The sequence below is a fragment of the Indicator indicator genome, chromosome 38, assembly GCF_027791375.1.
Source record: "Indicator indicator isolate 239-I01 chromosome 38, UM_Iind_1.1, whole genome shotgun sequence".
Lineage (NCBI taxonomy): Eukaryota > Metazoa > Chordata > Aves > Piciformes > Indicatoridae > Indicator > Indicator indicator.
The window spans coordinates 2,460,755-2,474,214 of record NC_072047.1 but is presented as its reverse complement, the minus strand read 5'-3'; the positions used below and the strand labels follow the sequence as shown (position 1 = coordinate 2,474,214).

The 13,460-nt window shown below is 54.1% G+C and overlaps 1 protein-coding gene across 1 annotated transcript in view; it reads left to right on the top strand.

Moving 5' to 3' along the window:
* The window catches only part of ARHGAP25 (Rho GTPase activating protein 25), a 30,934-nt gene extending 26,246 nt beyond the window's left edge, over positions 1-4,688 (top strand). Inside the window, exons 9-11 of the mRNA XM_054396643.1 lie at positions 492-691; positions 2,029-2,612; positions 4,478-4,688. Of these exons, the coding sequence (XP_054252618.1) occupies positions 492-691; positions 2,029-2,612; positions 4,478-4,688 (995 nt within the window). The remainder of the gene's footprint in view (positions 1-491; positions 692-2,028; positions 2,613-4,477) is intronic.
* The last annotated feature ends 8,772 nt before the right edge of the window (positions 4,689-13,460 follow it).

Below are 13,460 nucleotides of genomic sequence, written 5' to 3'. Positions count from 1 at the left end.
GTTCAGGAATTAGGTGAAGTCATCTCTCTTTGCTTGGAATAGGAAGGTGGCGAATTCTTCTCAGAGAAACAAAGGAAGCTGAAGGAAATGGCTGTTTGGCTGAGCCAGGCTGTAACCCCCTGGGCAAGGCCAGGGCAGAACTAACAGAGGAAATACTGGAAGGCCAAAGATTGCTCTGCTCTGCAGACCTGGCAAGCCAAAGGGCACTGTCCTATGGTAGCTGATGCCTGCAGCTTGCTTGCCAAGCCAGACACACGGTTTGTGGCTTGCTGCACCTGAGCAGACTCCTGTCTTGGTTGCTGCTCCTGCTCTTCTGGGGTGATGTAGAAATCCTTCCCTTTACTTGGTTTCTGATCCTGCTCCTTGCCTTCCCCCTTCTTTCTGTGTGCATCTCCATGGTAGGCAGCAGAAAGACCAAGCAGAGGATGCAGGTGTGGGTGGAAGGAAGTTTGTGTTGGGTTTGCTGCTGACAGGTCTCTGATTTCTTCCAGGCACCCCACAGGTCCAGAAAGTGATGACTGTGATGATAAGTGACCATGCAGAACTCTTTCCCCCATCCAAAGATGTTCCACTCTCCCCTCCTGCCCCCCAGCAAGACAAGAAGGCTCCCATCCCACGCAGCTCTGTGGGCTGGGATGCTGCAGAGGACCCTGCGGTGCCCAGGGCACAGAGCTTGATCCAGAGGCAAACGGTGAGGAGAGGAGAGGTCACAGAATCAGATTGCTTTAAGTAGGAAGGGAGCTTCCAAGCCCATCCAGTCCACCCCCCTGCAGTCAGCAGGGACATCCCCAACCAGAGCAGGTTGCTCACAGCCCCAAACACCCTGACCTGCAATGGGGCCAGGGAGGGGGCAGCTCTCACCTCTCTGGGCAACCTGGGGCAGGCTCTCACTACCCTCAGTATCAAACATTTCTTCCTTGTCTTCAGTCTGAATCTCCCTCTTTGAGTTCAAACCACCCCGCCTTGTCCTTGTCACAATATCCTCAGATACCTAATTAAGCATCATTTAATACATGTGTGATTAATGCTGATGGGATCTAGCAGGTCAATGAGCACAAGGAGCAGTTACTATTAATAGGGTAAAGAGCTGCAACTGCCAGCCCTGGAATATCTGCCTCAGGAGAAGGATGTAGATGAACTTTCCACTTCCCTCTGAAAAATCTGCTTGGGGAAAATGAAAATTCCTGAATTTTTTTAGCTAAAAGGCAGAAGAGATGAAAGCTTTTCAGCTCATGCTGGTGAAGTGCAAACATTGAGGATTAAAGGTTTCCCTCGGAAAGAGAAATGTGTGTTGGCAGCTCAAAAAGCCAACCATGTCCTGGGCTGCTCTGCTCAGACCTCACCTGCAGCACTGCCTCCAGTTCTGGGGTCCCCAGCACAAGAAGGCCCTGGAGCTGCTGGAGAGGGTCCAGAGGAGGCCACCAAGATCATCAGAGTCCTTTGGGGACAGGCTGGGAGAGTTGGGGCTGTTCAGCCTGGAGAAGAAAAGGCTCCAGGGAGACCTTAGAGCAGCTTTCCAGTAGCTGAAGAGGCTCCAGGAGAGCTGAGGAGGGACTTTGGACAAAGCCTGGGAGTGACAGGATGAGGGACAATGGCTTTGAGCTGGAGCAGGGTAGATATAGATTGCATCTTAGAAAGAAGTTCTTTACTTTGAGGGTGGGGAGGCACTGGAATGGGTTGCCCAGAGAAGTTGTGGGCACCTGGAGGTGTTTAAGCCCAGGCTGGGTCAGGCTTTGAGCAACCTGGGCTGGTGGGAGGTATCCCTGCCCATGGCAGGGGGCTGGAACTGGATGATCTTTGAGGTCCTCTCCAAACTCAGCCATTCTATGAGTCTGTGACCTCTACCAAAAGTTCTTTCCAGTGGAAAACACAGCAGAAGCCAAATGTTTTATGGGAAATGTGAGGCCTTTGCTGTGGGCAGGTTGGAGCCTGCTGTTTGTTGATGTTGCTGTCACAGCAGCCTCTGCCACCTGCCTCTGCTCACAGAGCAGCACAGGACTGTGCTAATGCCATGGCTTTACTTTACAGAGAGGTAACCCAAGCTCCAGAAGTCCTCCTGGACCAGCTGTGAGCTCCAATGCACCTGGAGAAGAGAACAGCTCCAAAGATCTGGGGCTGTGGAAAATGCAGCCAAGGAAAAGAACTCAAACTGTACCTAACAGGAAAACCTTCCTGGCAGCTGCTTCTCCAGGGGAGAAAGGCAGCAGTCACAAAAGTGACAGCTGGAAAAGCTGCCCTGGGAGCAGCCTGGGCTCTGTGTTCCCTGAGGGACACAAGAGAACGTTGTCTCATGATCTTTTTAAGCTGCTGGACCTTCACAGGACTTCGACCTATGACAATGTTCCTGCCCCCCAGGCAGAGAAGGGGGAGGACAGCAGCTCCAGCCCTCCCAGCCCTGGCTCTGACAAGGAATTCCTCCCCTGCCCCAGCCCCAGCCCCAGTCCCAGCCCCAGTCCCAGCCCTCAGCCAAAGGAAATGGCCAGTCCCACCAGCAGCCCCACAGAGGTCTCCAAGGCCGACCAGGAGAGCAGAGAGTTCCTGCAAAGCATGATCCTGAAGCTGGAAAAAGAGATGGAGGCACAGAAAAATGACTATGAGGAACAAATTAGAAGGTAACAGCTCTGCAAGGTGCTGCTTGCTGGAGGGGAAGCTTCCTGGGAAGGGATTTTTGACAAGGGCTGGGAGTGACAGGGCGAGGGGCAATGGGCTGAAGCTCAAGGAGGGCAGATTTAGATTGCAGATGAGAAAGAAATTCTTGAGAATGAGGGTGGGGAGAGACTGGCACAGGTTGTCCAGGGAGGCTGTGGATGTCCCCTGCCTAGAAGTGTTCAAGGCCAGGCTGGATGAGGCCTTGAGCAGCCTGGGCTGGTGGGAGGTGTCCCTGCCCATGGCAGGGGATGGAACTGGATGAGCTTTCAGGTCCCTTCCAACCCAACCCTTTCCAGGACTCTATGATTATCCATGAGTCAGGCTGCTGAATCTCCATCACTGGGAACCCAACTTCACCAAAGCTGCAGCCAGTTCCCCAGTTCTGCTCAGGGAGCTTCACTCCATTGGAGCTGTGGAAATGCATCCAAAAGGCACAGGATGCTCAACTGGCAACAGCAACAAAAAAACAACCCTGAAGCCCACTCTGTCTCCAGAGGGTTGTGGCATTTTCCCTCAGCAGCAGATGCTCCCTCTGGAAAACCAAAGCAGCCACACCAAGGCAGCTCCTCAGCTCCTTCAGTGCATCCTCCAGGCACCTCCAGGCTTCCCTCTCCATGCCTGACTGCAGGACCCTTGGCAATATCACAGTGTTGAAAGCCAGGCTGGATGAGGCCTTGAGCAAGCTGGGCTGGTGGGAGGTGTCCCTGCCCATGGAAGGGGTTGGAACTGGATGAGGTTTCAGCTCCCTTCCAAGCCAACCCATGCCATGGTTCAGCTCACGTTGTGGCCACACTGGCACTGCACAGATTTATCTACCAGCAGCAGCCTGCAGTGGGGCAGAGCAGTGACCTATGAGCAGTGCTGGAGCAGGCTGGCTGAAAGTCAGTGCTCCTGTGCTGCACTCCCATGCTGTAGCTGCTGCTCTTCTGTCACTGCAGCATTAATGCTCTGTGGCTCTCACTGTCACCATTCCATGGCACTGCCATGTTTCTGTGCTAATTCCTCTGTCATCATTCCAGTTATTGATGCAGCACTGAGGGCACCCTCAGCTAGTTTGCAGAGGATGCTAAATTGGGTGGCAGTGTTGATGTGCTGGAGGACAGGAAGGCCAGTTTAGATCAATGGGGGCAGAGTTGCTGCAAAGTGCCTGGTGGGAAAGGCCCTGGGGGTGCTGGGTGTCAGCAGCTGGAGCTGAGCCAGGGGGTGCCCAGGTGGGCAAGAAGGGCACCAGCAGCCTGGCCTGGAGCAGCAATGGTGTGGGCAGCAGGAGCAGGGAAGTGATCATGTACTTGGCATTGGTGATGCAACACCAATGGAATCCTGGATTCAGTTCTGGACCTCTCACTCCAAGGAGGACACTGAGGGGTTGGAGCAGGTCCAGAGAAGGGCAACAAAGCTGGGGAAGGGTCTGGAGAAGAGGCCTGGGGAGGAACAGCTGAGGGAGCTGGGGAAAAGGAGGCTAAAGGGAGACCTCATTGCTCTCTACAACTCCCTGAAAGGAGGTTGCAGTGAGGTGAGTGTTGGTCTCTTCTCCCTAGCCTCAGGTGATAAGACAAGAGGAAATTGTGCCAGGGGAGGGTTAGGTTGGATATTGGGAAAAAAGTTTCTTTGCTGCAAGAGTGGTCAGGGATTGGAACAGGCTGCCCAGGGAGGTGGTGGAGTCACCAACCCTGGAGGTGTTCATTGAAGGTCAGGGCATCAGGACCCCACCTCTAGCTTATAATTTTGCTTAATGACACAGAGGAGGCAGTTGGCTCTTTAAAAGCCAAATGGTGACTTCCTGGCACTCTTCTGATCCAATCCTTTCATCTTCTGCTTCTCTTTGCAGTCTTGAGAAGGAAAACTATGAAGTTTGGGCCAAAGTGGTGAGACTGAATCAGGACATAGAGAGGGAGAAGAAGAAGTCTGAGGAGCTGGAGCTGAAGCTGGTGACCATGGAGCGCTCACGGGAGAACATGGAGAGGAAGAACAAGCTGCTTGAGGAGGAGATTAAGAACCTCTCTAAATCCACCAGCAAAACTGATGCCAAAAGCAACTAAGAGAAGGCAGCCAGCTGTGCCCAGACATGAAATGCAGCTGCCTGACTCCACAGGAGCTGCCAAGCAGGGTCAGAGCCATGGACTTGTGTCATGCAGCCTTCTTCTACTGACTGCAGGCTGGTTTGAAGGAAGGAGGCCAAAAGTTAGAGGCTTGATTTGTGCTCTGGAACTGGAAAAGTCACAACTGTTCTTTGGCTCTTTTTTGGTATTTTGTATTTTTTTATCTCCTCTTTCAGCTGCTCAAACCACGTGTGGGACAGGCCAACCCTTGCTGCTGCTCACTCAGAGTGCCTTGCACTCAGAAGGTCAGGTTAAGGATTTCTTATGCCTCTTCAAAACCCAACCTGCAAGCACCCCTGCTGGCAGCCTGCTGGAGACACCCACACTGCTTCTGAGTGGAAAAGAGAGTCCTGGATCTGGGGAGACAGAAAAGCCCCAAGGTCTGGGCTAGCACTGCTGTGTGCCTGGCTGGTGGGTGGCAAATGCTGCTGGCACCACAGCTGAGATGTTCACAGTGACACACAGGTGGCTGCTGCTCTTAGGGAGCAAGAGAAGCCCAGAGAGCCACCAGGTCTGCTGGGAAGGGGTCAGAGACAGCATTGCTGGCTGTGCTGTGCCAGACCCATGGGCAGCAAGGCTCCAGGTACAAACTCACACTATCACAACCTCCTCTTCAGTGAAGTGGCTGCTCAGTCATTTGAATTCACTGCTCCTCACAGCCTTGTGCAGATAAATCCAGCACAGCTGCTGGCAAGGCTTTGGAGACCACCTTCACCTAGCCCTACATGCAGCTCTCTGTGCAGAGGGAGTCCATCAGCAGCTCTGCCCAGCACAGCAATTGAGGCTTCTGCATTTCCCCTGATGGGCAGTTTGCAAAGAAGAACACATCTGACTGCTTTTACTGCCTCTGCTTTTGTTTTTCATCATCTCCTCACACAGAGCAGGATTTCCTCAGCTCTCCTGGTGGAAACCTGGCTTTGCCCCCCAACACTGATGCTGGGGCTCTCTCTGTCACTTGCTGCCATCAATGTAAAGACCACCTGGGCCTGAAGGTCTCCTGGTGTCACTGTGGACATTTGTAAGCTCATCAGCTTGTCCTCCCCCTGCCTGCCACTGTCATCCCTCCAGCAGGGCCATGATGCTGCTGAAGCTTTTGGTGTAGGACAGAAAACATCAGGACCCTGCAGAAAACCTTCCACTCATTTATGCTAAGAAGGGGGAACAAAACCACAGAGCCTCAACCCAGCCTGGAACCTTCATGGGGACGGGAAGGGGAAAGCCACAGAGATTTGCAGGAGATTTCAAGCAAGGTGCCTGGGACCAGATGTATGCCTCTGTGCCAAGCACAGTGAAGTTAACACAACATTGGACTGCTGCTGCTGAGGACTTGGCTTTGGTGATGCAAAAGTTCAGCCTGAGACAGGCTGCAGACCAGAAAAATGAACTGGTGAGAGAAGGGAGAGAGAGGAAACTGTGAGAAAAGGGGAGATGGGAGCAGGAGAAGACAATAAAAGTCAATATCAGGCATGTGGCACTTGCTGATACCAAACTTGCAGGGGAGAGGGGGACTTGTGTAGCCCTAAAACTGAGTCCAGACACCTGAGCCTCAAACCTGGTGTGTAGACCTCACCTTTGCTCAGCTGTGGATACAAAGAGAGGAAAGGTTTGTGAAGGCTGAGCTGCAGTTAAGGATCTGACCCATAAATGGCTGCTTTGAGCTGCAGGCTGACTGCTGCCATCCAACGAGAGCTGGGCAGGCTGAGAGCTGGCTGAAGGTCAACAAGGACAAGAGTAGAGTCCTGCACCCAGGGAGGAACAGCAGCAGGCACCAGTACAGACTAGGGGTTGTCCTGCTGGAAAGCAGCTCCATGGAGAAAGACCTTGGAGTGCTGGTGGGCAGCAAGTCCTGCATGGGACAGCAAAGTGCCCTTGGGGCCAAGAGAGCCAATGGCAGCCTGGGGGGCAGCAAGAGAAGTGTGGGCAGCAGGGCTGGGGAGGTTCTGCTGCCCCTCTGCTCTGCCCTGCTGAGACCACAGCTGCAATCCTGTGTCCAGTGCTGGGCTCCCCAGTTCAAGAGAGACAGAGACCTGCTGGAAAGGGTGCAAAGAAGAGGTATGAGGATGATGAAGGGACTTGAACATCTCTGCTATGATGAAGGAGTGAGAGCCCTGGAGCTGTTTGGTCTGGAGAGGAGAAGGCTTAGAGGGGATCTGATCAATTTCTCTCAATGTCTGAGGGGTGGGTGTCAATCCTGTCTCCACAGGGGAGGTTCTCCAGCCCTCTGATCATCTTGGTGGCCTCCTCTGGATCCTCTCTCTCAGCTCAATGTCTCTTTTATGTTGGGGGCTTCAGAACTGGAGGCAGTGCTGGAGGTGTGGTCTGAGCAGAGCAGGGCAGAGGGGCAGGATCCCCTCCCCTCTAATTTGCTGTCATTTCAGACCACCCTGGCAGAGCTGTTTCAGCTGGAAATGTCCAGGGCACTCATTATTGACCTGGGCACGAGGCTCAGGAGTCCTTTAGGGAGAAACTTCTCCACCTGGGTCTAGGAGAAATGTGAACATCTGGGCTGGAAATGCCAGATGCTCCTTTCTGGGAAGATCCAAAGTGTGAAGAGGCAAAGAAGTGCCCCTGAGCCCCCAGCAGAGTGCAGTGACGTGGGAAGGCCTTGGCTGGGGCTCAGCAGTGCCTGTGATGAGGACAAGTGCACGTCACTGCAGCATGAACTCTGCATTCCTCCCCTTCCCCTGCAGATAGGCACAGCAGCCTCCAGCAGAGCACAGCTGCTGCTGCTGCTCACCAGAGTCATGGCTTTGAAGATATTCCACCCAGGAACACTGGGAGTGTTTACAGTGCTCGTGGTTAAGAGATAGACTTTGCAACAGAGGTCAGGTGGGCTGGAAATTCCAAAGGGAATGAGAGTGGGCATGAGAAGGGATTGCTGTTGGGTGCTGTGGCCCAGGGAGGGTTTTCCTGCCTTTAAAAGTGAGTTTGTGCCAGAGGCAAGGGTACAGCTCTGCCCACCCAGGCCTCTGCAAATGGAGTCAGGAGATTGTTTAGGCTGGAAAAGACCTTTAAGAGCACTGACTCCAACCCTTAACCCAGCACTGCCAGGGAACCATCCAACCCATGGCCTTCAGCACCACATCTCCACAGCTTTGAAACCCCTCCAGAGATGGAGACTTCACCACTGCCCTGGGTAGCCTGGGACAGATGTTCATAACCCCTTGGGAGAAGAAATTGTTCCTCACATCCAACCCAAATGTCCCCTGGGGCATCCCTGTTAACCCTCACAGTGCACAGCCAGAGGACACAAGAGCATCCCCTTGATGGTGATGGGAGTGCAGGAGGACTCCTAGAACATAATGAGGACTGTCCTCAAGTTTCCTCCAAATTAGAGGAATTGAACCCAAAAGCATCTAGCAGTGTTAAATGTGACATTCTAGGCTGCTAACAGGACACCCCCTAGGACAGGATTCCATCCTGCTCTCACTCTCTGACATTCTCTGCATTAGAGGGAAAAAAAAATTGGTTTGTTCTTCTTAGTTATTTCCTACATCCATCAGGAATTCATTTCACTGCATCCAAGCATTTGGTAGGTGTGAGAGGCAAGAAGTTCTGGAGCCCCTATTACAAGAAGGATCTGGAGGTGCTGGAAGGTGTCCAGAGAAGGGCCACGAGGATGAGCAGAGGGCTGGAGCTGCTCTGCTCTGGAGACAGCCTGAGAGAGTTGGGGTTGTGCAGGCTGGAGAGGAGAAGGCTCCCAGGAGAGCTTCTGGTTGCCTTCCAGGATCTGAAGGGGGCTACAGGAAAGCTGGGGAGGGACTTCTTAGGGTGTCAGGGAGTGATAGGAGTGGGGGAGATGGAACAAAACTGGAAGTGGGGAGATTCAGATTGGATGTGAGGAAGAAGTTGTTCCCCATGAGGGTGGTGAGAGACTGGCACAGGTTGCCCAGGGAGGTGATGGAAGCCTCATGCCTGGAGGTTTTTGCAGCCAGGCTGGAGGTGGCTGTGAGCAACCTGCTGTGGTGTGAGGTGTCCCTGCCCATGGCAGGAGGTTGGGACTGGCTGAGCCTTGAGCTCCCTTCCAACCCTGACAGTTTTGTCATTCAATGATTCTAAGGAAGCAAAATTATCCTTCCCATGTTATTCTCTTTGGCTGCCAAGCCAGTCACACTTCTGCTGCCTTACCCCTTCCTCTTTTATCAAAGTTGCATTTTTTGGCACGATTGGAACTTTCCTTTTTTAGCTTGGCTACTGCAGGAACCAGCAAGTGGCTGTGGGAGGCGAGGTGGACGTGCGGGAAAAGCTTCCAGCCCCTCTTTGGGAAGGCTCCACACAAGGCAGAGGAGCAGCAGGGACATCTTGTCCTGCCCAGGAATGCAGCTACTCCCCAGATGCAATCCAGCCTGCCTCCACGTGAGAGCTGGCAGATACCCCCAAACCAGGCAGCTCTGAAGCAGAAAAGGCTGCCCAAGGGAGGCTTTGTGTCACCAAGGTGGGGAGGAAAAAGAGGCCCCAGGCTTTTGCCTGAGCCTCCCAGGAAGGACCCAGTTCTGCTTTCCTTGTGTTTTCCTGCCACCTTGCTGCAGCACAGGGATGCTGCCAAGCCAGACCATCAGCCTGGGCTGGAGGGAAAAGACACTGGTTGAAAAGGAGCATCCTGAACAAGTGAGGATGGGGGCAGGAGGAAGCAGGCAGGGTAGCAGGGGCAGGAGCCGTCTGGGTAAGCAGTGCTTTGGAGAAGATGCTCATCAGAATCACAGAACACAGAATGGTTTGGATTGGAAGGGACCTCCAAAGCTCATCCAGTCCAACCCCCCTGCACTCAGCAGGGACATCCTCCACTGGAGCAGGTTGCCCAGAGCCCTGTCCAGCCTGTCCTGGAATATCTCCAAGGATGGAGCCTCAACCACCTCCCTGGGCAACCTGTTGCAGTGTTCCAGCAGCCTCCGGGTGCTGAACTTGTTCCTCACATCCAATCTAAATCTGCTCTGCTCTCATTTCAAACCCTTGCCCCTGGTCCTGTCCCTGCAGGCCTCTGGGGACAGTCCCTCTGCAGCCTTCTTGTAACCCCTTCAGGCACTGGAAGGTTTCTCTCAGGTCTCCCTGGAGCCTTCTCTTCTCCAGGCTGCACACCCCCAGCTCCCTCAGCCTGCCCTGTAGCAGAGCTGCTCCAACCCCCTGATCATTTTTGTGGCCCTCCTCTGGACCTGCTCCATCAGGTCCAGGCTCCAGACCTGGATGCAGCACCCCAGGTGAGGTCTCCCCAGAGCAGAGCCCAGTGGCAGAATCCCCACACTCTGCCATGCTGCTATTGCTGCTGCCCAGGCTGCCACTGGCTGCAAGTTGAGGAATTCTGATTCACTCAAGCAGATAACAGCCCTGAGTGATACCAGGCTGCACATGAGTCCCACCTCTGAATGCTTCCTCCATGGATAATTCTTCTTTCCAACAGCTCCCCACATGCTGGTTCCACCAAGACCAGCTCCCCCTGCCAGCTGTTTCCCTTCACAGGGCTGATCTCAGCAGGTAACTCCCATGCACAGAAGTGCTCAGCAGTTAGCTGGGGACTTGGTGCCTGGAAGAAGAAAGCTTAGAACTTCAGCTGAATGCAGCAGGCAGGTGAGTGAGAGGACCTTGGGGTGAGATTTTCATCACTGTAATGCTGTGGGGCTGAGCCCAGCCCTTAGTGCTGCTTACCCTGCCAGGCTGCAGGGTGTGCTCAGCCTTTAGCAAACCTCAAAGGGTGAACACTTGGCCTTGCTGAACTTGGTGAGGGTGGGGAGGAACCTCATGAAGTTCAGCAAGGGCAAGTGGTGGGTCCAGCACCTGGGGAGGAACAACCTCCTGCAGCAGAACAGGTGAGGGGGAACCTGCTGGGAAGCAGCTCCAGGGAGAAGGAGCTGGGAGTGCTGAGGGACAAGAAGGAGCCAGCAATGTGCCCTGGTGGGCATGGAGAAGAGTGTGGCCAGCAGGGTTCCTGTTCCCCTTCTACTCTTCCCTGTGAGGCCACATTTGGGGTCCTAGGTCCAGTTCTGGGCTCCCCAGTTTGAGAGAGACAGGGAACTGCTGGAGGGAAGAGTAGACTGGAGAAGAGCAGCCCCAGAGGGGAGCTGAGCAATGCTCAGGAAAAGCTCAGGTCTGGGGGGCAAGAGGCTGGGGCCAGACTCTGCTCACTGGTGCCCAGGGACAGGCCAAGGGGCAAGGGGCACAAAGTGGCACCCAGGAGGTTCCATCTGAAGAGGAGAAAATCCTTTGGTGTGAGGAGCAGGCTGGAGCAGGCTGCCCAGAGAGGTTGTGGAGTGTCCTTGTGTGGAGAGCTTCCAACCCCCCCTGGGCATTGTGCTGCTGGGCAAGCTGCTGTGGGTGCCCTCTGGAGCAGGGGGGATGGGCTGGCTGAGCTCCAGAGCTCCCTTCCCCGCCATGTTGGGATTCATGGATTTACCCAGCTGAGCAATCCAACAAGCAGAGAGCTCAGTGTGAAGGAAACTTCCCTGTTTGCTCCTTGAGCCTACCATGTAAGGAAGCTTCACAAGGAGCCCTTCACTTCTCACACCTCACCCTGTGCAGGTCTCCCATGCCCAGGCAGCCCCAGTGAGCCCTGGCAGCAGAGGGCAGGAGGCTCCCAGCACTGTCAGCAGCCACTGCTGTGCCCTGTGAGGATTTGCTTTATCACACACAACACCACGCTGGGATATTTGGTCTCTCTTGACACAATGTCCTGATAAGAGCAGCTGGGAACAGGGGCAGCCTCCTCCAGCTTCATCAGCTGCCCCAGGCACTGCCCACAGGGAGCTATTTACAAACCAGTTTTGAAACCAGGCAGCGAGGCAGGGGCCAGGATTTGAGCACTTAGTGAAGAGATGAGGAGCTTGGCACCTGCTCTCTGACCATGTGAGAGGTAAATTTGCCTTTGCCTTGTTTCCCTCCCCAGCCCCTGACAAGGGCCAGCACAGGCTGGCACCAGGCTACAGAGGCTCCCCCTGTGCTCTGCCTGCTCTGGAGGAGATCCTCACTCAATTCCCCAGGCTTTGAATCTTTCCAGTGGCCTGGATATAAACTCCAGCACAGGAGATTTCACCTCAACATGAGAAGGAGCTTCTTGACTGTGAGGGTCATAGAGCCCTGGAGCAGGCTGCCCAGAAAGGTTCTGGAGTTTCCTTCTCTGGAGGCTTTCAAGCCCCATCTGGATGTGTTCCTCTGTGACCTGTGCTGGATTCTCTGCTCCTGCTCTGGCAGGGGGTTGGACTGGAAGATCTCCAGAGGTCCCTTCCAACCCCTAACATCCTTTGAGCTGTGATTTCCTCTGTGGTTCCCTTCCTGAGCCCCAGAGGAAGGGTTTGCTGATGCTCCCTAAGCCTTCTCCCCATTTCTGATGCCACTAAAAATCCAGTGCTCATTCTAAGCACTGAGCTTGCTGGAAATGCCAGCCCAAAAGGAGTCAGGAGCTCAGCCAAGCCCCAAGGACAGTTGTTCCCAGCACAACAGCTACAGGCAGCACCAAGGGCAAATGTCCACTGGAAAATATCCAATGAAAGGTCAAATGCCCACTGGAAACTGTGATGTTGTCACACCCTGGGCTGGGATGTTCCCACTGGGGGAGTGGGAATGTCCTATTCCCTCACTACCCCCCTCCTACCCTGTGTAAAGAAGTCTGGGATGGGGAAAGATCACATTTTCAGCTTGCAGAAGGGCCAGGATGCATGGTTAGGAACCCATGAGCTCCATGAAGATTGGATCTTTCCCCTAGCTGGCAGGGGAAGGGCATTGGCTTCGGGTCAAGGATAGCACAAGAAGTTATGGAAAAGCAGCAGCAGATTAAATTGCTGCCAGGCACTGCTGCTCCCTGCAGCATATCCTGGCTGATAGTGGCAGTCAGGACAGCTTTTAAAAATAAAATGGTGGCAGAGCCTCCCTTCCACTTTTTAAGGCAGTTAAGAAAAGCCAAGCAGGAGTACAGCAAAGCTCTCCAGCATCTCACCACAGCAAGGTGCAGATGGAGCTTTAGTGAGGTCTGCAGCCCCTGTGGCTTAGCAGGACACTGGTGGAGGGCTCAGATGGTCAGAGTGATTTTTGCTTGGCCTGTGACCATGTCCCCATCCCCTTCTAACTTCACCAGCAGCCAGCCAAGAGCCCACAGCCCACAGAGCTGAGCCTGCACCTGTGGCACAGGAGCTTGCAGCAGGGTGCTTGGCACTCAGCAGTCCAGCCAAACCCACACTGGAGGTTCAGCCATCGAGGCCACAGAGGTTTTGCTGTCCAAGACCCAACATAAGAGCAATGAAGCCTTTGAAAATGTTTGCAGAGCACATATGAAGCAGAGCCAGACACAGACCGGGGAGTCCTGAAACCCAATCTCTGCCAATCACAGATTTGTGGAATGGGTTGGGTTGGAAGGGACCTGAAAGCTCATCCAGTTCCAAGCCCCTGCCAAGGGCAGGGACACCTCCCAGCAGCCCAGGCTGCTCAAGACCTCATCCAGCCTGGCCTTGAACACCCCCAGGGAAGAGGCAGCCACAGCCTCCCTGGGCAACCTGTTCCACTGCCTCCCCAACCCTCACTGGAAAGAATTTCTTCCTAATATCTCTTGCCAATAACTACAACAGCAACATCTGTGACCACAGCTGCATTAGTACAGCCACACAGCCTAGGGGGTGGTTGTAGACCTAGGGGCTGTAGGCAAGGAATACTGACATTGCTTTCTTCCCTGGGAGAATCAGAGAATTGTCAGGGCTGGAAGAGAGCTCAAGGCTCAGCCAGTCCCAACCCCCT